Here is a 25,702-nt window from a genome sequence, read left to right as displayed (position 1 = left end):
TTCTTATATGAACGTTTCTTTTCTTTATTTTCCACTTCCAATAATCCATTTTTTTTACTAATTCCTACGTCACCTTCAACCTTTTTCTCCCGTCCTGTTTTTTAACCCTCTGCTAACCCAACTTTTTTTTTTATTCATTTATTTTACGAACGCTTTTTTTGTAATTTTTCACCCTTTTGATAATACACTTTTCTATTTATATATATTTTTTTATTTCTACGTGACCTTCAACCTTTTTCTCCCGTCCTGTTTTTTAACCCTCTGATAATCCAACTTTTTTTTTATTTATTTATTTCTCATACGAACGCTACGAAGGGTGAATTTTCAGTCCCATTTGGCTCAAGGCTGAAACGCGATTCGAATAACCAAGGCAAACTAGGGTGACTTTTCCTGGTCCTTTGCGTGTGTTCCTCGCCCTTATCGCCCCGGGGAAGGGAGGGGGGGTAGGAGAGGGGGGGGGGAGGCGCAGTGGGAGTCGTTAGTGGCAAGAGTTCATGTGGTGGTTCATCGTGCGCGGGGTTCGAAGCATGTTCCGAAACGCCGGTGTGAGGTATTTGAGACACGTTCTGGCTTTCGTGGTTGGTTAAGTCTCACTCTCTCTCTCTCTCTCTCTCTGGTGTGTGTGTGTAGCCTTGCCAGAGAGAGAGAGAGAGAGAGAGTAATAGTGGTTTTTCCTCTCCGTTCCGTCCTAGATAATGCACTTAGATGACAGGGTAGTGAAGGGGAAGGAAGGGGAGGAAGTGAAGGGCGGGAGGAAAGAGGAGAGAGAAGGGAGGGAGGGAGGGAGAGAGTGTTCAGCTACATGTTATTTGATCACCATGTCGTGCCTCTCTCTCTCTCTCTCTCTCTAATACACATCAGGAAAAAACGTGCAGATAAGCAGATTTTTTCTCCTCTTTTTACAGTTCAACGTTGGATGCAGGACTGACTGACTGACTGGCGCCACTCGGATTGCTGTTGCTACACGTTCAGAACCCGTCACCAGTCCTCGTCATCCAATCTCCTCGTCATAAAGTCAACCAGTCACCCAGTTAACCCGTCATCCAGTCACCTCGTCCATCCAGTCTCTGTGTATGGTAATCTATAGTCTGCTTTTACTTGTCCTCCTCATCCAGTCATCCACAGTCATCCTCACTTCACTTATTCTAGTCAGTCTTTTCTTCTAGTATTCATCCAGTCATCTTAAAGTGTTCATCTTAAGTCATCTCTCTACTCATCTAAAACTACTTCCTCGCTCTTCACGCTACAGTCATCATCCAGTTATTTCGTCCAGTCATCTCACTTCATGTCAGTCATCAGTCAGCTTTCCTATCCTACAGTCAGTTTGTATACTCACTTCTTCCCAGTCAAATCCTCTTCTACAGCCATCTTGCTACAGTCATCCCTCATTCAGCTTGTTCTCCAAACTGACAGTCATCTCCAGTCATCTTTTCATAACCTACAGTCAGCATCTTGGTCATTTTTTTCGGTCCTTTCCAGCCAACTCCTCTTCCAGTCATCTTGCTACAGTCATTACCCAGTCAACTAGTCGTGCTCTAAATCAACAGTCATCTCCAGTCATCTTTTTTTTCTAGCTTATAATCAACTTCCACTCGGTCCCTTCCAGTCAAATCCTCTTCATCAGTCATCTTGCTACAGTCATCACCCAGTCAATTTGTGCTCTAAATCAACAGTCATCTCCAGTCATCTTTTTTCTAACCTATAATCAACTTGCACTCGGTCAATTCAGTCAAATCCTCTTCATCAGTCATCTTGCTACAGTCATCACCCAGTCAGCTTGTCGTGCTCTAAAGTCAACAGTCATCTCCAGTCATCTTTTTTCTAACCTATAATCAACTTCCACTCGGTCCATTCCATTCATCTAGCTACAGTCATCACCCACTCAACTTGTGCTCCAAACTCAAGTCATCTCTAGTCATCCCTAACATACAGTCACAGTAGACTCAGTTCATTCACTCAAATCGTTTTCTACCATCACCTTAGAAACTCTCAGGGTCGCATTTTTAAACATTTTTGGGCCCAAGGACACATATCTGACGAGGCTTTGGTAAGAGTTGTGGGCATTTCCAGCTGTAGTTTTATGACCCTGATGGTAGTTTGACCCATCTTCTGTACCAGGAACATAAAGTAGCCCTCACAAGAACCCGACTAATCTCTTCTGTAGCATTTAGAAATAGTTGATTAGAGAACCGAAAGCGTCTAACAATACCAACCTTAGTCATCTCCAGTCATCTCCTCCCCAGTTAATTCGTCCTCCTGCAGTCTAGTCGTCCTTGAGCCTCCTCGTCCTTCAGCCAGTCATCTCCTTCCTCAGTCACTCAGGTGAGGAGAGACCCAGCCAGGTGAGCATCCGGAAAAGAGAGAGAGAGAGAGAGAGAGAGAGAGAGAGAGAGAGAGAGAGAGAGAGAGAGAGAGAATTTTTGCCTTAACATCATAGGAAGAAGCACATAACAAAGGGGAGGGGGGAGGGAGGTGAAGGGGAAGGGGGTGAGCAGAGAGAGAGAGAGAGAGAGAGAATTTTTGCCTTAATATCATAGGTAGAAACACATAACAAAGGGGAGGGGGGAAGGGGGGCGAGGATAACTGACCCCTTCCCTTAACTCCCCCTTCCCCATCCCCCTCTCCCCACTCCCCCAGGTGAGGGAGTCTGGTGACCAGCCGACCAGAAACGCCCCCCGCAACTTGACTCCCCACCCAGGGTCACGTGTAGCCCCCTCCCCCTTCCTCCCCTTCTCCCCTCTCATTTCTCCCCTCACCTCACCGCTTCCCCTTTCCTTCCGCCTCTTTGCCTAACCTTTCCTCCCCTCACCCCAGCCTCCTCCTCCTCCTCCTCCTCCTCCTCCTCCTACTACTACTACTACTACTACTACTACTACTACTACTACAACCACTACGAGAACCAACAAACACCACAATCACCACCCACAACAATACGTCATCACCACCTTCATCACCACCACTAACATGTCACTTCAGGCAACTTCATTTAGAGTGGAAGAAGGGAGAGGGAGGGAGGGAAGGAGAGTGGCTTAAGTTGTCAAAAGTCCAGCTCGTTGCCTTAGGGGTCATCTCTGTGCACTGGTTCCTAGGTCATCGGATACCAGGGAGGACGAGGAGGAGGAGGAGGAGGAGGAAGATGAAAAAGAAGAGAAAATGGAGGAGGAGGAGGAGGAGGAGGAGGAAGATGAAAAAGAGGAGAAAATGGAGGAGAAGGAGAATGAAAAGGAGAGGGAGAAAAAAAAGGAAGAGAATGGAGAGGAAGAAGGAAGGAAATGAAGAGGAGAGGAGGAGGAAGAGGAAAAAAAGAGGAGAGGGAGGAAGGAGAAAGAAAGGGGGAAGAAGGAAATAGAAAAGAGAAAGAAAGAAGAAGAAAAAATATTAAAGGTATTCGTAGTAAAAAAAAGAATAAAAAGACAACCACTGCACAAATGAGAGAGAGAGAGAGAGAGAGAGAGAGAGAGAGAGAGAGAGAGAGAGAGAGAGAGAGAGAGAGAATAGGTAGGATAACTAGGGATGGTGGGTGGAGAGATGTGGAGGTCGAGGGGAGAGAGAGAGAGAGGGAGGGAGGGAGAGAGAGAGAGAGGTAGGCAGTATTCTGTTACGGGCTGTGGTTCACCGTCCCGCCGGTAACCCAACGCTTCAACCCACCTCTGACGCAACCAACACCACCACCACCACCACTACCACCACCACCACTACCGCCATCACCATTGCCAGAAGTTATCCTCCCCACCACCACTACCATCACCACTACCGTTTCCATCACCACTAGAAGTTATCCTCCCCACCACCACTACCATCACCACTGCTAAAAGTTATCCACCCTACCACCACTACCATCACCACCACCATCACTACCACCTCCATCACCACTGCCATAAGTTATCCTCCCTACCACCACTACCATCACCACTACCACCTCCATCACCACTGCTAAAAGTTATCCTCCCTACCACTACTACCATCACCACTACCACCTCCACTACCACCACTACCAGTACAACCATCACCACTACCAATGCTAAAAGTTATTCTCCCCACCACTACTATCAACTCCAATCATCACCACAAGTATTAATATCACCACCACCAATGCTAAGTTATCCTCCCCACCACCACTATCAACTCCAGTCATCACCACAAGTATTAATATCACCACCACCAATGCTAAGTTATCCTCCCCACCACCACTATCAACTCCAATCATCACCACAAGTATTAATATCACCACCACCAATGTTATAAGTTATCCTTCCCACCACCACTATCAACTCCAATCACCATCACCACCATCATCATCACCACCACCACCGCTAAAAGTTACCATCACCTCCAATTCAACACCACTTCCCATCACCACTAGACTTAACCTCACCACTACCACCACTACTAAAAGCTACCCTCCCCATCTCTATTGCATGTTACTTTTCCTCTACTCCTCTACTCTACCAACAAAACTACTACCGCCTCTATTCGCTATTACCAGCACTAACGTCAAGCTTCTCATCACCACAAAGCTATTTACCCTCATCATCATCACCATTATCATCATCACCATCACCACCACCACCAATGCTATAAGTCACCTCCCCCCACCTCCACTATCACTACTGCTACCACCACTCGTCACCTCTACCACCACAATCATTCATCACCATCACCACACCCATCCAGTCAACCAAACCAAACCAAGCATAGTAACCATCCCCCACCGAGTCACCACCACCACCACCATCATCATCACTACCGTCACTACGACATAACTGTTCCCATCACCACTACCACCACCCACCACCACCATTGCTAAAAGTTACCCTTCCCACCTCCACTAGCACCACCACTTACTACCACTTAACCTCACCACTTTCACTACGACTATTATGTCCTTATCCACCATCACCACCATTCATCACCACGATCATCACAATACTCATCATTATCATCATCACCAAACTCACCCTCAACACCATCACCACCCCTAACTTACCCTCCCTATCTAAACACTCACCAACATGACTCACCCTCACACCTCCACTTCCACTTCTACTGTTCATCACCACTACCTCACCACCAAGTATAGCAACCATCCCTCACCACCACCACCACCATCACCACTAACACCATGTCATCACCGCCATCACAGTTAAACGTTCTAATTATTAAAGTAAAGCCGGATAAGGCATGAAAAGAAGGGAGGGAAAGGGGCTGACATGATGGAGAGAGAGAGAGAGAGAGAGAGAGAGAGAGAGAGAGAGAGAGAGAGAGAGAGAGAGAGAGAGAGAGAGAGAGAGAGAGAGAGAGAGAGAGAGAGAGAGAGAGAGAGAGAGAGAGAGAGAGAGAGAGAGAGAGAGAGAGACTTATATGGAAAAGAAACGTACAATATATAAGGAATTACCTCAAGCAAGAATGACACGGCCGAGAGAAACATCATCAGCAGAGAGAGAGAGAGAGAGAGAGAGAGAGGGGGGGAGCTAGACATTAGGCATCTCACTTCGGTATTAAAACGGAAGTCGGCTCTGGGGGGGGCACTTCCGGTCATTAGCGTAACGTCACACCGACCCCCCCCCAACCCCCCTTTGACCTCCTGACCTCTCCTACCCCTCCCGCCCCCCCCTTGTCCCCTCTCTCATTGACCCCCTTCCCCTCGTCACCAACATCACCCATACATTCTCTGGTCCATATATTCTTATCCCCCCCTCCTCTCTCTCTCTCTCTCTCTCTCTCTTGTTTCATCATTTCCGTTTCTTTTAATTCCTTCTTTTGGTTCTTCATGTAACAGTATTTTACCTTCTTTCCATTCTCCTAAGCTTTCTCTACTTCATTTATTTATTTTTTCGTTATTTCTTGTATTTATTCTTATATCTCATTCTTTCTTGCATCCTAACATCTTTCCTTCATTCCTCATCATTCTTCTCGTTCCGTTCCTTTCCTTTACTCCTTCGTCGTAAATTTTCTTACTTAATATACTTCATACTTTCTAGCTCCCTTACACCTTCTCTTTTTCACTTCACTCTCAAATTATCCTCCTCATTCTTTTCCTCTCTCCTCCTCTTACTTCTTAACTTCTCTCTTATCCTTCATTATTTCTATCTCTTCTTTCTGTGTTCTAATATCTTCCCGTTTTCACTTATATTATCCTCCTTTCCTTCCTTCTCAGTCTCCTTTTTCCCAGTTCTCTTCTTTTCTTGCAACCTAACCTCTCTTATGCTACATGCTTTCTTCATCTTCCTTTCTTCGCCTCTCTCTCACTTGATCCTCCGTCTCCTTCCTCTCCTTTCCCTGACTCCAATATCCCAGCCCTTCCCTTCCTTCTTTTCTTACATCCTAACCACTGCCACCTTTCCTTCCCTCCTCTGACCTTATTCCTTAACCTCCTCCTTCTCCTCCTCCTTGCTCTGCCTAACCTTCCCTTCCTCCTCCTCCTCCTCCTCCTCCTCCTCCTCCCTTTCTACCTCCTCACTTCTCTCCCTAACTGACCGTAACGCCCCCTCCTTAACTTGCTTCTCTCTCCTCCTCCTCCTTCTCCTTCCTTCCTTCCTTCCCCGCCTTATCCTTCCCTCCTTCCCTTGGCCTTTCTTGCTCCTTATCCTGGCCTTTCCGCGTGACCTTTCAAATACACTCGTCCACCACTTGACCTCTCCACGCTGACCCTTTGCACCCTTACCAGAGAGAGAGAGAGAGAGAGAGAGAGAGAGAGAGAGAGAGAGAGGTGCGTGTTAGTGGCAGTGAAGAATCGCGCGCATAATGTTACTCCCTGAAGCACACACACACGAGAGAGAGAGAGAGAGAGAGAGAGAGAGAGAGAGAGAGAGAGAGAGAGAGAACTTTAGTGAAATCTCTGCTGGGACGTGGCCTGATAGCAGCATCCGTGTAGCAGTAGCAGTAGGTGAAGAGGAAGAGGTTAAAGAGATAGAGGAGAAGGAGGAGGAGGAGGAGAGCTGAAAGGGTGAAAGTGAAGGAGATAGAAGGTGGCATGAAGGGAGTACGTATGTGATTATGAGGAGAGGAAGAGGAGGAGGAGGAGGAGGCTTGGTGTTTGGATGATGCATACGTCAGCCAGAAATGGACAGGCCCCGCGAAAGTGACGGATGAAGCCATTAATAGTGAGGCTACTGACCTGCCTGCACACACACACACACACACACACACACACACACACACACACATTCACGATAAAAAAGAGAGGAAAATTGTGAGTTCTTTCCTATTTACACGCATTCCGATCCACACACACACGCACACATACACGCACACACACACACATTGGTAAGCCCGTCAGGTGAGTGCTGCGGTCTGGTGGGCGGCGGTGGGCGGGGTTTCCGGTGTGACACGCCCTTCCGCCCACGCTCACGCCCACGCCGCCCACACCGCCTCTGTTGACACTCAGCGGCTGTCACTTCCTGTCTGTGCTTGCAGCCGCAGACGCTTCAAATGACCGTGACAAATATAATCGTAAATAACTAGCAATACCAACAACCACTACCACCACCACCAACTACCACCACCACCAACTACCACCACTACTACTACTACTACTACTTCTGTTATTTTAGATTGGTAGCGGTAGTTATAATAGGAAAATATGTACTCGTGGTGGCCGCAGAGGAAGCAGTGGGTCGGGCAGGGCAAGTGGAAGCTTACATCAAGGTTACGCTGATAGGCAAGAGCATAGTTCGAACCCACATACTTGCTGGTGGGAGGAGGGAAACGGCACGAACACAGCCCATAGGAGGTCCTTTCACACACACACACACACACACACACACACACACACACACACACACACACACACACACACTAACACACACATAATGGAGTGGAGGCAAAGTCGTTCCGCCTCGCCAAACAGTTCTAGCAGTATGTCCACAACTCTCACTAATGAAGGTGGAGTTTGAGAATGACCTTGATCTGTGTGTGTGTGTGTGTGTGTGTGTGTGTGTGTGTGTGTGTGTGTGTGTGTGTGTGTGTTGGTAGAGACAGACCAACTAAGGTATACAGACAAGGCGGTGCTCAGTGTGTGTGTGTGTGTGTGTGTGTGTGTGTGTGTGACGTAATGCTTATTAGATGGGTTACAGAGTGCAAATGGAATGTGACGAGGCGGAGTTAACGAATTGTACCAGGTGTGTGTCATAGTTTAGTCTGCCTGTCACACACACACACACACACACACACACACACACACACACACACACACACACATACACACACAGGCACACGTGAGTCTTTGTCAGAGAGAGAGAGAGAGAGAGAGAGAGAGAGAGAGAGAGAGAGAGAGAGAGAGAAAATCACAGCCCTGCAACAAACCGTGCAAACAGGGAATCAAGGTTAACTTAGGAATCCAATACAAAACACAGCTTCCCCTCCTCCTCCTCCTCCTCCTCTTCCTCCTCTTCTATTATCCCTTCCATCCTCTTACACTTATGCATGAACTGAACTCACCCTTGTAGATGAATGAATGGCTCCCATGACTCACGCTCTCACCACCTCCTGAAGGCTCATATTTATTCATGTATTCATTTGGTGCAGTCAGGCTAAGCTAACCGGGGCACGTCAGGTGTTGGCGAGTCCTCCGAACCTCGTCGATGCTCGGGGCCCTACAGAGGCGGCAGGAACCTAACCACTACTTTATATGCAGGTCCTGGCTTGAGCTACAACGGCACGAGCCCACGCTTCCCTCCTCACGCCGCCCACACCGCCAGTCACCCACCCCTGACATCATTCGAGGAGGAGAAGGACCTGACCCAATGACATCACCGCTGACTCGTCGTGGGTCCAACATAAGAACCAGACGATTGAAAACATGGACCTCTCACGGTGGCAGAGTTAAGGAATGGTGTGTGTGTGTGTGTGTGTGTGTGTGTGTGTGTGTGTGTGCCTGGTTAGGGTGATTGACTTTCTCCCAGACAGGCGGAGTGGCGGGGATGAAGAAGGAATCGCACGAGCTGCTTAAACAAGTAAAACAACAAACAAACGCATATATCCAAGCGCGAATATCACTTTCACACACACACACACACACACACACACACACACATGGTGCATAATCAGCATATGGTGTATAAATTTGGCACCAGACAATACTCCAATCTTCCCCCATGGTCAATGCATCAGAGAGAGAGAGAGAGAGAGAGAGAGAGAGAGAGCAGACGAAAGGTAAAGAAAAAGTACAGTTTGGGGCACTCGCTAATCTACGCGTGGCCTCGGTGCTCTGTCTCCGTCCCATTGGCCTTAGAGCTTGTGATGGGCGAGAAGCAAGCACTCTAGAATCCTTAATGAAAGCCTTTTACCCCGGGACATGCCCAGAGTGATATCCAGGTTACCACAGTCTACTTTCCCCAGGTACTCATTAATTTTGTCAGCCGGTCAATTGGGAGGATGAACAGCTGTGGATTTGTACCTATGCATACTAACCACTACACCACGGAGGAGCGTTAGACAATAATAAAGAATAAACTATAAAAACGCTGCTCCATTCCTCCATCTCATTTGCGGAGACACAGGACAGACATGGGCGGAGTCTCCAAGTCTCGGCCTCCCCAGCTGGGTTGTGGGAAGCTGCAATGTTCGGCTGCGAGGCAATATTGCACTTTCCCCGGCCTAGAGGGGGAGGAACCTGCTTCGTGTCAAGGCGCCTCAGCTTCTCCCAGCCCCTGTCCGCTTGCCAAGATTTGTCGCGAGGAAACAACAAGTCAACGGTACATCTTTCCAGCCGAGTATCAAGACGTCGCAAACTTTATTACATTATTCTTTCTTGGTGTTTGTTTTTTTATTCTTTATTCTTATTGGGATCTAATTTATTTATAGTATTTAGTGATTAGGTTGTTAGCCATCGCATTGTAACATTCACTAGTTTTGCATATATTCACCTACTTATTTACTTGTGAGTAGTACGGTAGAAAGGTGCTGAGAACCTATTATAGTCCATATTTTATTCACTGTTTTGTCAAAGTTAGTCATTCTATTATCAGAAATTTCGGTGTTACAAATAAGCGACTTACTATGATGCATAAATATTTATGTATGTTTGATTGAGGCTAGGGATTCCTATTTAGTTTTACAAGTTTATTTATCTAGTCACTTTATTTTCATATGTGTTTCTCCTTTTATGAATGAATAGCAAAATTGTAAAATAATGTTAGTTAGATCTTAATGGATCGAAGGGAAGTACTGTTATTATTATTCAGATTTCAGGCATGTCATTAACTATTCAGGAGAGAGAGAGAGAGAGAGAGAGAGAGAGAGAGAGAGAGAGAGAGAGAGAGAGAGAGAGAGAGAGAGAGAGAATGCGGTCAACTTCATCAATATTATGCAGTAGACCAGGTGAGGACAAGTGCATTCTTGTGGTTTCCTGTCAAATTGCACTAGTCCCGGCCTGCTATACTAGCGTTCCACCACCGCCACGCCCTCCACCACCACCACCACGCCCTCTACCACCACCACCATCACTACCACCACCACGCCCTCTGCCACCACAACCACCGTCACCTCCACCACCACTTTCAAAAGGGCGCCCTCCCGCTCCAGGCAATTCCCATTGTTAAAAGTTAAGTAATGAAGTGATAGGCAGGATAGGAAGAGTTGTTAATGTCCATTTGTATGGCTAGTAAATCATAGTTAGTGCGACTTGCACCACCCATGGCCAACTAAAAAAAAAAACAAAAAAAAAACGATGTAGCATTGATCCCAGCACTCCCTCTTGTCAAGGCTAGGGCACTTACGTGATGTACAGAGGAAGGTCATTGGCATATTACAGAGTGACTAAAAAAAATATCAATATATAGTAGCCTAAGTAATATATCATGTTTCTGTGGGTTTCGCCGTTTCTGTAGTGCAGTGATTAATAAAAAAAAAATTGAGTTATTCACTTTCCCCCTGTGCAGCAAGGATATGAAAATGTGGATTGATGGTGAGTGAATATGAGAAAGTAATCCTGTCTAACATCCAACAATAATTCAATTCGACGGTCATTGCGCCGCACATCATTGCTATCCCTCACCACAGCGTGCGGTAAGTGGTTACATGCTTGCTGGACCACGGCCAGGCAGTAATTTACCAAGTTCCCAGCACAGCAGCGCCACAAAGTCCGTCCGCTGGATTGTTTTCTAATGTAACGCCTGCATGCGCTTGGAGAAACCTACACAACAAGGAAAAGAAAACCAGTCTTTGCTGATCTTGAACCAGTACCAGTGACGCAGGGAAGGTCAGCGAAGTGAGAACCCGGTTATCTGAGGGAGGTCCCGCACTCGGTACAGAATTACCCAGTTTTAAATATTACACAACTTATTTTTCAGCTGGGCCAAACAAGTTAACTATTCCAAGTCCTATTCTCTAATTCAGTTCAACATCTTATTGTCGAAACACTACACACCAAAAATAGTAACCTTGACGATAGGGGGGTTGTGAAGAGGAGCCCGTGATCCCCCAAATTACACAACCTATTTTTCAGCTGGGGCAAGCGAGTTAACTATTCTAAATCCTGTTCTCTTATTCAGTTCAACATCTTATTGTCGAAACATACCAAAAACAGTAACATTGACGATATCGATAGGGGCGTGAAAAGGAGCCCGCGTGTGATGCCCCAAATTACACCTTATTTTTCAGCTGGGCCAAAGCAAGTTAGCTATTCTAAATCCTGTTCTCTAAATCAGTTCAACATCTTATCTTCGAAACATTACATACCAAAAATAGTAACATTGACGATAGGGGCGTTAATTGTGATGCCCCAAATTACACAACCTATTTTTCAGCTGGGCCAAACAAGTTAACTATTCTAAATCCTGTTCTCTAAACCAGTTCAACATCTTATTGTCGAAACAGAACATACCAAAAATAGTAACATTGACGTTGAAAGAGGACCCCGTGATGCCCCAAATTACACAACTTATTTTTCCAAGCAAGTTAACTATTCTAAATCCTGTTCTCTAAATCAGTTCATCTTATCTTCGAAACATTACACACCAAAAATAGTAACATTGACGATAGGGGCGTTGTGAAGGGGAGGCCGTGTGATACCTCCCCAGGGCCAGAGGATCATCAGGCAGCGGTGAGGTGAGTCGCAACGCCATCCTGTCCTAACGCATGCGGGTCGCCCACTGATTTTTACAATAGTCGCCCCGTAGAGTCAGGAATCATGGGAGTCAGCCAGATGCAACACATAGGGCGTGATATCAAGAAACAATTAATCGATTATGGGTTACGGGAAGGTGTAGGGACGCAGTGTGCCTTATATCTTGCTAAAAGGAGCATTGGCAGGTCACGCTTTGTTGCAGTGAAGATTGTGGAAGTGAACCATTGAAACAGTGAGTCCATGCCCGGTATTATAAGATACTTTCGCTTCTCACATCAGCTATTGTTAAAAGTCAAAGAGGGGAGCAATCAGGTTCTAATGAGGTTGTTTTTTTAGGTTCAGGGTACAGAGGAAGGGTCAAACTACCACCAGGGTCATAAAACTACTACTGGATGCCCTCAACTCCTATGAAAGCCTTGTCAAAAATGTGTTCTTGGGCGGCGAAATGTCTTACAATATACGACCCAAATAATTATACACTATACTTCACCCCAATAAATGAACAACTTAAGTCTGCACGAGGAAGGGGGGAGGGGGTATTTCTTTGCTATTTCTTTACCAAACTATTAACGTTCCGCATTTTTAAACATATTGGTACCTCAGTTCGCCTGTTTAAAAAGCCTCTCCTAGAAGTTGCTGGGGTTTTCATGGACTGTCTTGTGATCCCAGTGATAGTTTTATACGGTTTATGCATCTTGAACCTTGGGAAATTGTCATAATGGGAACCCGATACGTTTAATTAATAATATGAGCCCTGCTCCATCCCAAAGGCGAGGCTATTTTTTTACTTGACCTTATAGAAACAGCAGACTTAATGGTGATTTTTACAAGGAAGGAAATGAAGGAATGAAAAGCAAGTTCTCCATATATGTGCCGAAAATATAGGTTTATGTCAGCTTCCCCTCACATAAGACGTACGAATCAATTACATATGTCTTGCCTGGGGGTTGGGATGACATGTTAATTCCTCCCTTCTCCTTGTATCCCTGCAACAATAAACACTATCAATCACCTTATAGACAGCATTTTCCAGAATCCTTGATATATCCCATAGTATGAAGAATTAATAGCAAAACACGTACGAATCACCTTGAACAGCATATCCCAGAATCCTTCATACATCCCAAAGCATAAGGAATTCATTACAAAATACGCAGTACCTTGGACAGCAAATCCCAGAATCTTTGGACTGCATATCCCAGCAGAATCCTTGATATATCCCATAGCATAAATAATTAAAAGCAGCAGAGACACGCCAGTCCTCGTCGACGGGATTATCCCACCTTAGACTATATCCCACCTTATCCTTGAAATATCCCATTGCATAATGAACTATTAGCAAAACACGTACGAATCACCTTGGACAGCATATCCCAGAATCCTTGATATATCCCATAGCATAAAGAATTATTAGCAAAACACGTACGAATCACCTTGGACAGCATATATCCCACCTCAGACTGCATATATCCCACCTTAGACACCATATCCCACTTAATTTTGGACAGCATATCCCAGAAAGCCAGAATCCTTGATATATCCCATAGCATAGAGAATTATCATAGCAAAACTCGTATACGAATCACCTTGGACAGCATATCCCACCTTAGACAGCATATCCCACTTTAGACAGCATATCCCAAAAATCCTTCAAATACAGCAGAGGAGGCAGCTCAAGGGCAAAAAAAAGGAAATAATAATGAAAAAAAAGACTAATATATCTCACAGCATATAGAATTAATGGCAAGACACGTATGAATCACCTTGGACAGCATATCCCAGAATCCTTGAAACATCCCAGTCCCAGAGCATAAAGAATTAATAGAAATGAGGCAGAAGCTTGAAATTCCCGGGGGCCTTGGGAACATGTTATTTTTGGACGCCCCAAAATCGGTAAAATGGGACAGTTTAGTTCTCAATGCCACATGATGAGTCAATAAAAGCTTTCCCAGATGCAGAACAGACAAAAAGGAATTAATGCCAAGGCGTTAAGACCTAAGAAAAGGGATATAGAAAGCGTTACTACTGAAGAAGAGGAGGAGGAAGACCACTTTTAGACAGCATCTGCCTCTCCCTGGTCCCTCCCACCTCTCATCTCCTCCCCAGCCTCCCCAGACTCCCCCACACAAACCCCCATCACAGGGCGCCTCACCCTCCACCCAGGGTAACAATATAACACTGTGACATCACCTGGGATAGAGAAAATAGACAGGGACAGGCATGGCAGGGAGGGGAGTGTCAGCTGCTGGACTATCCCCATTTCTGTGCATGAGTGAACATCCGCTTATTACAGTGATGTGACACTTCTGTTTAGGCTGTGCAGGTGTGAACAGTGGCTTTGAACAGTGATCTGGCTCCTCTATCTGTCTCAGCATCCCTTCACACCTGTAAATAGTATGTTGGGGCGTGTGACAGGCTTGTAATGGGTGGTTGTGTGAGGGATTGGCAGCTTTGTATGGAGTGGTTGTGTGTGGGACAGTCTTGTATTGGGTGCTTATGTGAGGGGGTGGCAGCTTTGTATGGAGTGTTTGTGTATTTGACAGTCTTGTATTGGGTGCTTAGGTTATGTGAGGGGTTGGCAGCTTTGTGTGGAGTGGTTGTGTGAGTGGCAAGCATATATGGAGTGGTTATGTGAGGGGCTGGCAGCTTTGTATGGGGTGGTTGTGTGTGGGACAGTCTTGTATGGGATGGTTGTGTGAGGGTCTGGCAGCCTTGTATGGGGTGGTTGTGTGAGGGGCTGGTAGCTTTGTATGGAGTGGTTGTGTGTGTGACAGGCTTGTATGAGGTGGTTATGTGAATGTCTGGCAGCCTTGTATGGGGTGGTTGTGTGAGGGGCTGGTAGCTTTGTATGGAGTGGTTGTGTGTGTGACAGTCTTGTATTGGGTGGTTATGTGAATGTCTGGCAGCCTTGTATGAAGTGGTTGTGTGAGGGGCTGCTGCTACTTTGGTTTATTCTGCCTTTTACTAACACAGATGGGGTTGATTTCCATTGGTTTCCGCACCCTCCCCAATTTCTGTTCTCTGGGCGACTCCAAAACTGGGTGTTATGGTAGAGTTTGGGTGTTCTGGTATATGTGGCTCATCCAGTAGTCCACTCATCCACCCGTCCAGCTTGTGTATGGGTGTAAGGGTGGTTGTGTCGGGGTCTGTCATCTCTGTGTATGGTGTGGTTGTCTCACAGCTACGATATGCTTAAATGAAATAATGTTTGATAACGGTAAATTAATCGCTCGTCTTTCCTTGATTCAGTTAGCCAGAACTCACATATTTTTTATGGTCAAACTCTATAACTTAAATAAATGTAAGTTAAAGGTCACTCGTAAATTCAAATATTCTAACTTTTACTACTGTTAGAAGGATATGTTTACCCGGTAACTGCGGGGATCATGTTTCTTAGAAGCCCCTCTAAACGAGAAAAATGAGAAAAAATCATCTCTCCCACAAACCATAATATATATCAATGCATTCGTGATCAGTTTATGCATCATCTATTTTGGGGGGGTTATATCATGGCAAAAATTTGGCCCGTCACTAGTACACGGTAAAGCTACAAATTTGGCCCGTCACTGCTACTGGGTTTAGTAGGGTTAGATTAAGGGGGGGTGTTGAAGGGGGAAGGGAAGCCCCCCCCTGCTAGGATGTGATGTTTAATTGAGTTAGATTTGATGTTTAAATATTTTCAATAAATACTATCTGCTTTGCCTTGAGCATTTTTCAGGCATGGTCTCTGTGCTGGTGTGACTATTTTACACCATCATGTTATGGTTCAGGAATGGGCATTCAGTTCCTGAAAGGTATACAAGAGTGAAATATCTAACCAAACATGACATACCTTATAGTGGTGAGGGAGGAAATTCCCCCATTACCTTAATTGATATTTTTCCCAATCCACCTTCATACTATGGTTCAGGGGCATGTATTCAATTCCTTAACTATAATACAGAGGCAAAATATCATCTTTTGGAGGAATGGAGTAATTCTACACAATTATCATTTAATACTACTAACACCTTATGATAGCTGGTGTGTATATCCCTTGCGATTTCAAGCCAAAGACATGTCTAAATTAGCAACGACACATTGTACGTGGTAGTGTTTACACATGAGCCACTAAGGTGACTATGCTGTTGGTCTTGAGCTAGGTTAGAATATTATTATGGGTGAGCCTTAAAGGGTACTTACTTTATTTTTCAGGTTAGGTTGGTTTTGATTAAGTCAGGTTAGGTTAGTTTATTTGATTTTTTGAGATGCTGCTGTGTTGTGTCTTGTAAAGCAGCTTGTAAGTGACAGTGAGCTTCTATGTTTTTTCTTTTAACCAGTAGTTAATCAATAGTTATTATAAGGGAAATTATTGTAATCTTAAAACACATCAGATTATGTCAGAGTAACGACCTTGTCCATAAAATCCATGAGTGACCTTTAACAAATATTTACCACACTATAACTTGTAGCATTTGTACTCTTCATGCTATACCTATTCCACTGTGTTTAAATATAGTAATAATAATAATAATAATAATAATAATAATAATAATAATAATAATAATAATAATAATAATGATGGAATGAAGGAGAAGAAAGGAAACGGGTGTGCTTCTCAAACACACCCGTGTTTCCTTCCTCCTCCTCCACTCAACTTGTTGACAATGTCCTTACAATAATAATGATAATAATAACAATAGTAATTATAATATTAATAATAATAATAGTAATAATGATAATAATAATATTAATAATAATAATAATAATAATAATAATAATAATAATAATAATAATAATGCCATATAGCCCAAGTGTGAGGTCTGTTATTACTTTATGGAGCATATAAGGAAAATATCGTGTCAGAGACTATCAGATTTGTTTTGAGCATATAATACTCATGAGTCAAACAACTTCATAACAGGGGAGGCAGTGGCCGGTGGTTAGCATGCCTGCGTCATCTAGGAGGACTCTGGTTTGAGTCCTGCTTGCTGCCTTAGGTGGGATTTTTCAGTCACTGCCGAGAGGCCTAAGGCTACCCACATGTCCTGAAGACCACCTATCAACCTGGACTCTAGATTTTCCCTCTAAAGAGAGGCTGAAAGATGAGTTCCGGGGGGCAACATGAGCCAAGCAAAGTGGCACCACTATAAACAGTTGCCTGTGCCATAATGGGCTAAGGTCAGCTATTAGGCCCATCAAGAAAGCCTATCGGTGCCATAGGCTGAAACTTAATAAAAAATAAAATAAATAAATAAATAGATAATGCTTCACCTCTCCTCTGTCATATACCGTCACACCTACACGCAGCAGTGTGATTGGCTGAGACATGCACAAAGACTCCAAAGGCTTTGAGCCTCATACTTCTTTGACTAGATGTTAGAGTCTGCCATGTCTCGAGGGCCTAGGTTTTATTCCCTGAGCAGGTTCTGGGAAAAAACGTTTATCCCTAATAGATCAATTTCTTATGTGGTTGGTACTTGTAATGGCATATGGCTGTAAAAAAGATGTCCCTGCATCCTTATGGTAGCATAATAGAGAGCCACAGTTTAGAGAATGAGGCTGACACATGCAAGCATAATTATAAAACTAGAAGAGAGATTTTATAATAATTCTAAGTAATGTGAGTGAGTTGCAGTTATCATAAGAACAGTTAATAAGGTGTGACTGTGGGTGACCTATACAATTTTTAAATGATTTTGATGATATCTAAATTGTTGCAGGTGTCAAGCGGTGAGGCAGAGAGCAGGTCCTGTGTCGTCTTCCACCATTGCCTGCTGCCTAACATGACCACTTGAACACTCAGAGTAAGGTTAGTTAGTGTGTTTATTCAGTGTCTACATATAGTCCATACATTTTATGAAGGCACTTTAGGTGTGGCTCCCTCAGGCCTCTGATCATTAGCAAAGCTGCCATATCAGTGTCATAGGACAAACTACCATGGCAGGGTAGTGACCTAATTTGACCTTTGGTCACTTCTCTTGTCAGTGTCACAAAAGCAGCATTGCCATCTTATGGGATTTACATAAGGTCACTGTTGTACCCTCAAAAAAATTAATAATTCATAAAACTTATGTACCTAGCTTTTTTAAAGAACTAAGCATATACAAAATATTTAAAATTAATTGAAAAGTTGTTGACAGTTGAAAATAAATTTGTTGTGCATTTTCTGCATTATATACTTTCATATTTCTCTGGAAAATGCTTGGCCTGTGACAGCAGCTACAACCCACATACATTAGTTTATAGCTACAAATTGTTCAAACAGATTGATCTATATTTGATTTGTCTCATCAGCCATGCAGGAATGTCATTAAATCCACATTGAATCAGGTAAACCTGGAATTTAAATGCACCTCTGTTTGATTAATCATTTGAGAAAGGCTTAAAATGCATTAGATTTATCAGGTCAGAAGATTAGTTAGGTCTGGTTTATTATTATTGCTTGCTTGCATTATGGTGATATGTCATGTAAATGAGGTATGCAAGAGGGAATGATTCTAGATAGTTAATATGAAAATTTTTGCTGTGACAAAAGTTAACCATTTATAGATATCTTTTTGCAAGCTGTCCACTTACTGGGAAGACTTATCCAGCTACAGTAAATCTCCACATTCTTTTGAAGGGTGGCTACTACAAATGTCTCTTGCTGTATGATTATGTTGCTTCTCAAAAATCAACTGTAAAGTGATTGATTACACACTGATAGTATGAGTTTGATAGTTATCTATTTCTATCCCCTCAAAAATAATTTAGGATGAATCATATTTTAGCAGAATAGCAAGACTTAGATTGAATTCAAACACTTTGTGGCTAGTGAAACACTGGAAAAACACAGGAACGCATTCCCCTGCAGTTCTGGTCTGTGTGGCGCAGTGATCATATGATTGCGCCACCACACCACTGTGCAGCATAGCAATCACTTGGGGCCAGTTTTACAGTCCAATCCAACAAGTTCATAAGCTCCCTAACCAAACACAAAATACTGCGAAAATTCCTTGTATAGTGTTTGGCATCGATATAAAAAGAAGGAAACTTTAGAAAACCACACTAGAAATCTCTTTAGTATCTGGTATTGAGTAGAAATAACGGATCATTGTCTAGAATATGTTTGTTTTGGGCGCTTACAATGACTGTGTTGGACTGTCGAACTGGCCCTTGATTTTGCCACCAAACATAAACGTATTGTATAACTGGTTCTAGGGGGCATTGTATTAGTTTTGACGATATTAAAGATAATGTTGTTAAGAGCCAGCAGACTGAAACTAATGTAATATTTACATGTTTGTCTCACAGGATTTTTTCTCCACTGTTTCAGGAGAATCAAGACATGAACTGAGGTGTTGTCAAGTATAAAATAGTGTTACTGAGTTAAGATCATGTATGCATATGTATACAAAATGCCTATTTGTTGATGAATCTGTAGCTGTTTAGTGAATATTCTGGAATTTTTGTGGTGTGGAAACATTGGTTGGACAAGTATTACTTTTCATATTATTAGATATTAGATTAAAGGACATTAAACTAGTCAAGTACATATTTTGTTACCTGGTGAGAAGAGGGCAAAGAACATTAGGTAAATCATCAGATTCATATATTTAGTCGTACAGTATTGTTTATTTCTCAGTAAAATTAATGTTTCGGCTACAAGAAGGAAACATTTTTTGAAGGAAGAGCTACATGGACTGTAGAAAGTGGCATTGTATATGTATGGTGCAGGGATTATAACTGAAGCATTGGTTGAATAAGCTAATTGTTTTAAAGCTTTTTTGTTAGTCTCTTAAGCTTTGTCTCATCGATATCATTATACATGCAGCTATTGTTTATTTAAAAGCTAAATATATCATACTAATTTTGGATAGCTCTTGCCATCATCCATGCTTGCACCCAAAATGTTTCCAAGAAGAAATGCCAGAATCTTAACAGGCATTGGCTTCCTGACCATAGCAGGGCTGATGCTCTATAAAGCTGTACCCTCTGTTGATGGTACAAAGAATCCAAGTGCTGTTCATGTGAGTCACTCAAAGAGCTCGCGAAGTGATGGAGATCTCCTAACGCAGAGTCCGCAACACCTTAGAAAGCAGAAAGAATATGAAAGTCAAATAATGGCCAACATCCACAAGATGACTGCCCAGAAGGCCAAGGAGCGCCGCATGAACCGGGATCCAATGGGAGTCATCCTGCAGAAAAAAACAATTTTTGACGGCATGGGAAGAGTTCGAGATGTGAAGGAACCATCAAGACCAGTACAAAAAAGTGTTGTTTTAGATAACCAGTTGAAACATAAAATTGTGCATTTAGATTTAAAAGGAGCACCACCAAAAGTGGAATATTTCAAGAAATTATTTCCTCTTCTTCATTCATTTGGTGCCACTGGGTTGCTCATTGAGTATGAGGACATGTTTCCATACTGGGGCAGGTTGGAATTTCTTTCGGCCCATAATGCTTACGCTAAAGGAGACATTGCTGATATACTAGAGATGGCAAAGAAAAATGACCTTATCATCATCCCTCTCATTCAGACTTTTGGCCACATGGAGCACGTCTTGAAACTGAAAGAATTTGCTGAGCTTCGAGAAGTCCCAAATTACCCTCAAGTGATCTGTCCAACAAACAACAAAACTTTGCCTCTCGTAAAGCAGATGATTGACCAGATGCTGCAGCTGCACCCTGGCATTGACTGGCTACACATCGGCTCAGATGAAGTGTACAACCTTGGCGAATGTACCAGGTGTCAAAAGTTTCTTCTCAACCATCAGTTTGGCAAAAGTGATCTGTTTTTGCAGCATGTTAAGAGTGTAGCCAAATATGTGAAGGAAAATTATGATGTGCAGCCAATAATGTGGGATGATGAGTTTCGTAAGGTTCCCCTCAAAGCAATGCAGGACTCCAAGGTGGGTGATGTGTTGGAAATCATGGTGTGGAAATATAGCAGTGGCATTATGGTGGATCTCCGCTCTGATATCTGGGAAAAGTACTCCTCGGTTTTCAATGGTATATGGATGGCAAGTGCCTTTAAAGGTGCAGCCAATCCTGACAGCTACATAACAAACATCAATGACCGTCTCGGTAACCACAAGGAGTGGATGGAGATATATGAGATGTACAAAGGCACCATTCCATTCCGAGGCATTGTAATGACTGGATGGCAGAGGTTTGATCATTTCGGTGTTCTGTGTGAATTATTGCCCCAAGCTATACCTTCACTGGCAGTGAACTTGATGTTCATAAATGAAAGGAAGGCAGATCACAGTGCCTTGGTTAGAGTTGGAGACACCCTCAAGTGCAGCTCTTTTATCAACCTTGACCTTCAGTACTTGGAATATGCAAACAAATGTGATTTCCCTGGTAGTGCATTTTTTGAAGTATCTCAAAAGCTTTACATTTTGAAGAGGGACATAAACTCCATGATGAAGAACCCTCATGTGACTGGTTGGGTTTCTGATTACAACATCGAGCACAATTTTGTGAGCCCACAGCATGCTGAGCAGGGCTTCCAGGACCTCACTATGCTGCTATATGATTATGGAAAAGTGATGAATGAAGCAGAAACGGCATTGTCAGATGTATTTGATGAGCACACTGTTAAGGAGTGGATTGAATTGAATGTTAAACCAACTTATACCAAACTTCAAAAATTACATACTTCTGTCTCCAAATTACAAAAGGTAAAATATTGGTCAAGAAGACCTTTGGACTCAGCAGAAACTAAAGAGCTGTGAATATGAATTGTCTGGAAAACAGGAAGACAATTGTCTCTCACATAGTCTTAAGAAAATAACTTAAGGAAAAAGCACAATGATCTCAAAATTGTGATATATGTATTTGTAATCCTTATCAGTATGCACTGTAAAAATGTAATCATTATAGAGTATTTAATTAGAATTCAATTTGATCTGAGTTATATGTAGTTGATAGTTGTTAAAAGTTATGTTCTACCAGAAAGTCACATTGTTTCATTATTTTAATTTTCTTGCCATAAAGTATTTTGAAGGTTTAGGGTTTATTGCATGTAATTTGCATTATGATCATCATAATGTGTCACTAGTTGATGTTGCTTACATTGAGGTTGTGTTGTCACATGTCAGGCAGGCCAGAGTTTGGGTGGGAAAGTTAACTATACATTTTGCTGTGCTAACCTCACTCAATACCTTGCTGTGTTGAAGCAAAAGGGAAAGTTCTAAAGGTGACATGTGACTTTATTTTATTGTAAATCAGTGTATTTTAAGATGACAAAGTCTTATATACATGTGTATGCAGAGCTGACTGGTGCTTAGTTGATGTCTGCCCATCATTAAATATGTATGTTGTAGACTCAATCATTGACATTGCTGTTACCAGAGGTCAATACTGAGGGCTAGGGAGAGCGCTTCACTTTGTGTCGCTGTATTATGCATTTTATACACACATTTTATATTGATAGCTTTGGTTTTCATTATGTTAATTGTCTCATTATATATATATATATATATATATATATATATATATATATATATATATATATATATATATATATATATATATATATATATATATATATATATATATATATATATATATAATAATTTATGGCCACTTGTATATTCCTTGCTCTTGTGATATTGATTGAAGGGTCATGTTCCTGATCTTTCTTTTGGTAAAAGATTGAGTCAATCATGAAATTGAAGTAATTATTATCTGTTAATTAGTGACTGTGTTGGGAATTTGATGTTGGTGCAATAGTAGTGTTACTGCTCCATATTGTTCAGCAGTATTCCTCTTGTGTTGGGCTTCAGTGTCTGTTAAAGTATTGTGTTGTTGGCAGATGGTGTGTTCACTGAGGAATTTTGTTCCAAATCCATGCAGCTCAACCAAGATCACTTTTCATCTCACTGCATCCCAGCCACAGCTCCTGATGAAATTGCTAGTCAGTGGTCAATAGAATGGCACAACATACTTGTTTTTATCATTGAGAACTCCAGGGTGACACAAGGGGTGTACACTGGGAGGATTTCTGTCTTGGTTGCCCCTTTGGCCTAGATTTATTCTTTCTGGCCTGTACAATGACATCTCTAGCATATCTCTTATAGTGCAGAGTTTCAAAGTTATCATAGCTGCTCTCTTTTTCCTGTTAAGTTCTTGTGCTGCCCTAGCATGAAGAGCTGCAGTGACTTATGTTGAAGTATTTTATTTTATTCAGCACTGCTGTACTCTGTACCGTGTAGGGTCATCTCCGAGGTAGAATATTCGGAAACTCCCTCTAGACATTTTCTGGTTGTGCCCATGAATACAGCAGGAAAAATGGAATACAGTTGAAAATGAACTAGACATTTAGTATTGTTTCCAGTTATAGTCTGACACAAATATGAAGTCTGTTTGCGTGGGTCCGACTCCTCTCCCCAGTGCTGACGCATTACCCCCAGTACATCACTCATTAGTCAGCTGCTATTTACTAGTAAAAGTTGTGTATTAAATACTCTGTATGTATTAGATAAGGCTATATAGTGCTATGAATGTGTTACATTTTAGCATAACAGCAATGAATTGTATAAATTCCATAACACGTGACAACGTTGTTTTCCAACGTCAGCAGAGAGTGGTCAAGGACACCATGTCACTTCCTCCTTCACCTTCACCCGCGATGGCAGCTGCTCCGACTCACTCTCGTGTGCTCCAACGTTGAGAGGAAGAACTTATTTACGGTGTGAACGAGTATTTTTTGAGAAGCAAAGGCTAATGGAGACTATAGTATTTCCACCTTCAAGGATAGGTTTGACCAAGATCTAAGTAGACAAGGTCAGCCGGCGTGGGGATGACTCTGAGTCCAGTTTGCGCAAGGACGTCACGTGAGGTCCAGCACGAGGCTTGGCCTGAGCAGGGTTCCGCGCGCTGTAAAGTCCAGCCATTTACACAACCCTTCCTTTCAGTTTTTACTTCATACATCCTACGTATATATTTTTATTGTAGTCTGTTGCAAAATGTTCCCAGCTTACAACAGCGTTTTTGGTATGGATTGGTCACTTTGGCGAGACACATTAATCCACCCTTTTTATGAAGTGCTTGTCTTTTGGAAAGCAGAAATATCTAATATGTTTCTCACCCACTATAGAGTGTCTATTGTTACAGCCAAATACTGCACACTGAGTTGTTATGATAATTTGTAATAGTTGCTACAACCCCTCAACATGCATCCTATGTAGTATGGAGGTAGACTAAGAGCCTGTACATAGGGAATGGATTTACTCCACTCCCTACATGGAAACGGCCTAGCGCTGCTCCTGCCTTGGACCTCATGTGACATCACAGCCACCTGGTACCTGCTTGAGCTGCCCTGTCCCGGGTGACCTTGTCTATTTAGATCTTGGGTTTGACAATGCTGTGGCGAGGAAATACTCTGTGTGGGCCCCCTGAAATGGACTTCATAGCTGAGTCAGGCCACAGTAAAACTGATGACAGTGTGCAAGGCCTCTTTGTACATATTTGAAATTTGTGTGTAACTTATTTTGAGTGTGTGAAATGAGTACATATTATTTTGTCAGGTGATCATTATCATCATAATTGCATTACCAACATGTTCACCTGAAACCTTTGGAATGAAAAAAATGGATGAACAATCAGAGCTTTATTGCATTACACAATATTCTAACTAACCATTGCATAAATGCCTCAAGTTCAAACTAATAGCTGGTCTTATTATCACTATTTGCTTTACCTTTGTTTTAAACAAATTAGATTAACTTTTGTTAGCAATAGATTTTTTTTTATCATAGTGTTACATATTATATAATGGTAATGATTGGCATGAATAAAAAGAAAACATTATGGAACATTTGGTACTCCTGGAGTGGTTCCTCATGATGTAAGCTTATCATAACTTCATGAAGCCGCTGCTTGTCTGGTGAATGGGCTGGATGAAAAAATATAAACAAGTCAGAAACTAAATATAAAACTACAGCTTCTTCGGATCCATTCACTCCACAATCTTTCCCTGCCTATTGTCATTTGGGGGGGTAGGGGGTCTTCAGGACCAGGGTTTGTTTCCTGATGCTGAGCAGACTTTATGGTCTTCTGAGCCTTGGCCTTGTCCCTTGTCCAATAAATTCTGCTTGGACTTTCCCCTATTCATATTTTTTTTATTCTCTTCATATGTCTTTTTCCCTCTCATTATTCCTTCTTTTCCTCAAGGGTGCAAGTGCTGCACTTGTGGGATGTGAAGCCAACTGTAAGTAAAGTCATGAATAGCCTAAGATTGCCATAGCTACAGTGAATCCTACTTCCCATTGCCATTGCTCCTCATGAAGTTTTTGAGAAGCTGACCGATAACTTCTCCACTTTCTCAGCAAGCTCACCATGACCGATGGTGAACTTAATAATGATAATACAGTGGCATGGGAACAGCCCCTTTAATAAATTGCTCCCCCGAATCTCTTTGTTCTTCTGACCTGGCTCAGTCTTTGCCCTCAACACTATGCTACACCTTACCTACCCCTCCATCTGCAACCTCTTCCTTTCCATCCTCCTCATTACCTACCTCGTCCTCTGTGCACACTTTCCCTCTCCCCCTCTCCCACCTCCTTATACTCTTCCTAATTCTTCCCGTTATCCTCACCCATGAACCCTCTGTTGCAGCCTCTCATTCTCATGTAGTTTGGACTGTCTCCTACTGCTCATCCTTGT

General features: G+C 42.8%; 1 protein-coding gene and 1 long non-coding RNA gene across 9 annotated transcripts in view; both read left to right on the top strand.

Moving 5' to 3' along the window:
* The window catches only part of LOC126984050 (uncharacterized), a 71,615-nt gene extending 59,645 nt beyond the window's left edge, over positions 1-11,970 (top strand). For both annotated transcript variants that reach the window (XR_007736374.1, XR_007736373.1), the window contains exons 2-4: positions 906-1,076; positions 2,244-2,322; positions 8,636-11,970. This is a non-coding gene — a long non-coding RNA (uncharacterized LOC126984050). The remainder of the gene's footprint in view (positions 1-905; positions 1,077-2,243; positions 2,323-8,635) is intronic.
* Positions 11,971-14,100: 2,130 nt separating this feature from the next.
* Positions 14,101-24,847, top strand: LOC126984047 (hexosaminidase D-like). Of its 7 annotated transcripts, none has more exons than XM_050837420.1 (3): positions 14,101-14,231; positions 17,770-17,853; positions 19,365-24,847. In XM_050837420.1, exon 3 carries the CDS (start codon positions 19,924-19,926, stop codon positions 21,766-21,768), a length of 1,845 nt encoding a protein of 614 aa, XP_050693377.1. In that variant the 5' UTR covers positions 14,101-14,231; positions 17,770-17,853; positions 19,365-19,923; the 3' UTR covers positions 21,769-24,847. The 7 variants fall into 7 exon arrangements, with proteins under 7 accessions (XP_050693377.1, XP_050693373.1, XP_050693379.1 ...); XM_050837416.1 differs by having other exon boundaries at positions 17,770-17,858; XM_050837422.1 differs by lacking the exon at positions 14,101-14,231 and adding an exon at positions 14,239-14,390.
* The last annotated feature ends 855 nt before the right edge of the window (positions 24,848-25,702 follow it).

Source organism: Eriocheir sinensis, chromosome 55 (assembly GCF_024679095.1).
Source record: "Eriocheir sinensis breed Jianghai 21 chromosome 55, ASM2467909v1, whole genome shotgun sequence".
NCBI lineage: Eukaryota > Metazoa > Arthropoda > Malacostraca > Decapoda > Varunidae > Eriocheir > Eriocheir sinensis.
This window is presented reverse-complemented; position numbering and strand designations above follow the sequence as displayed.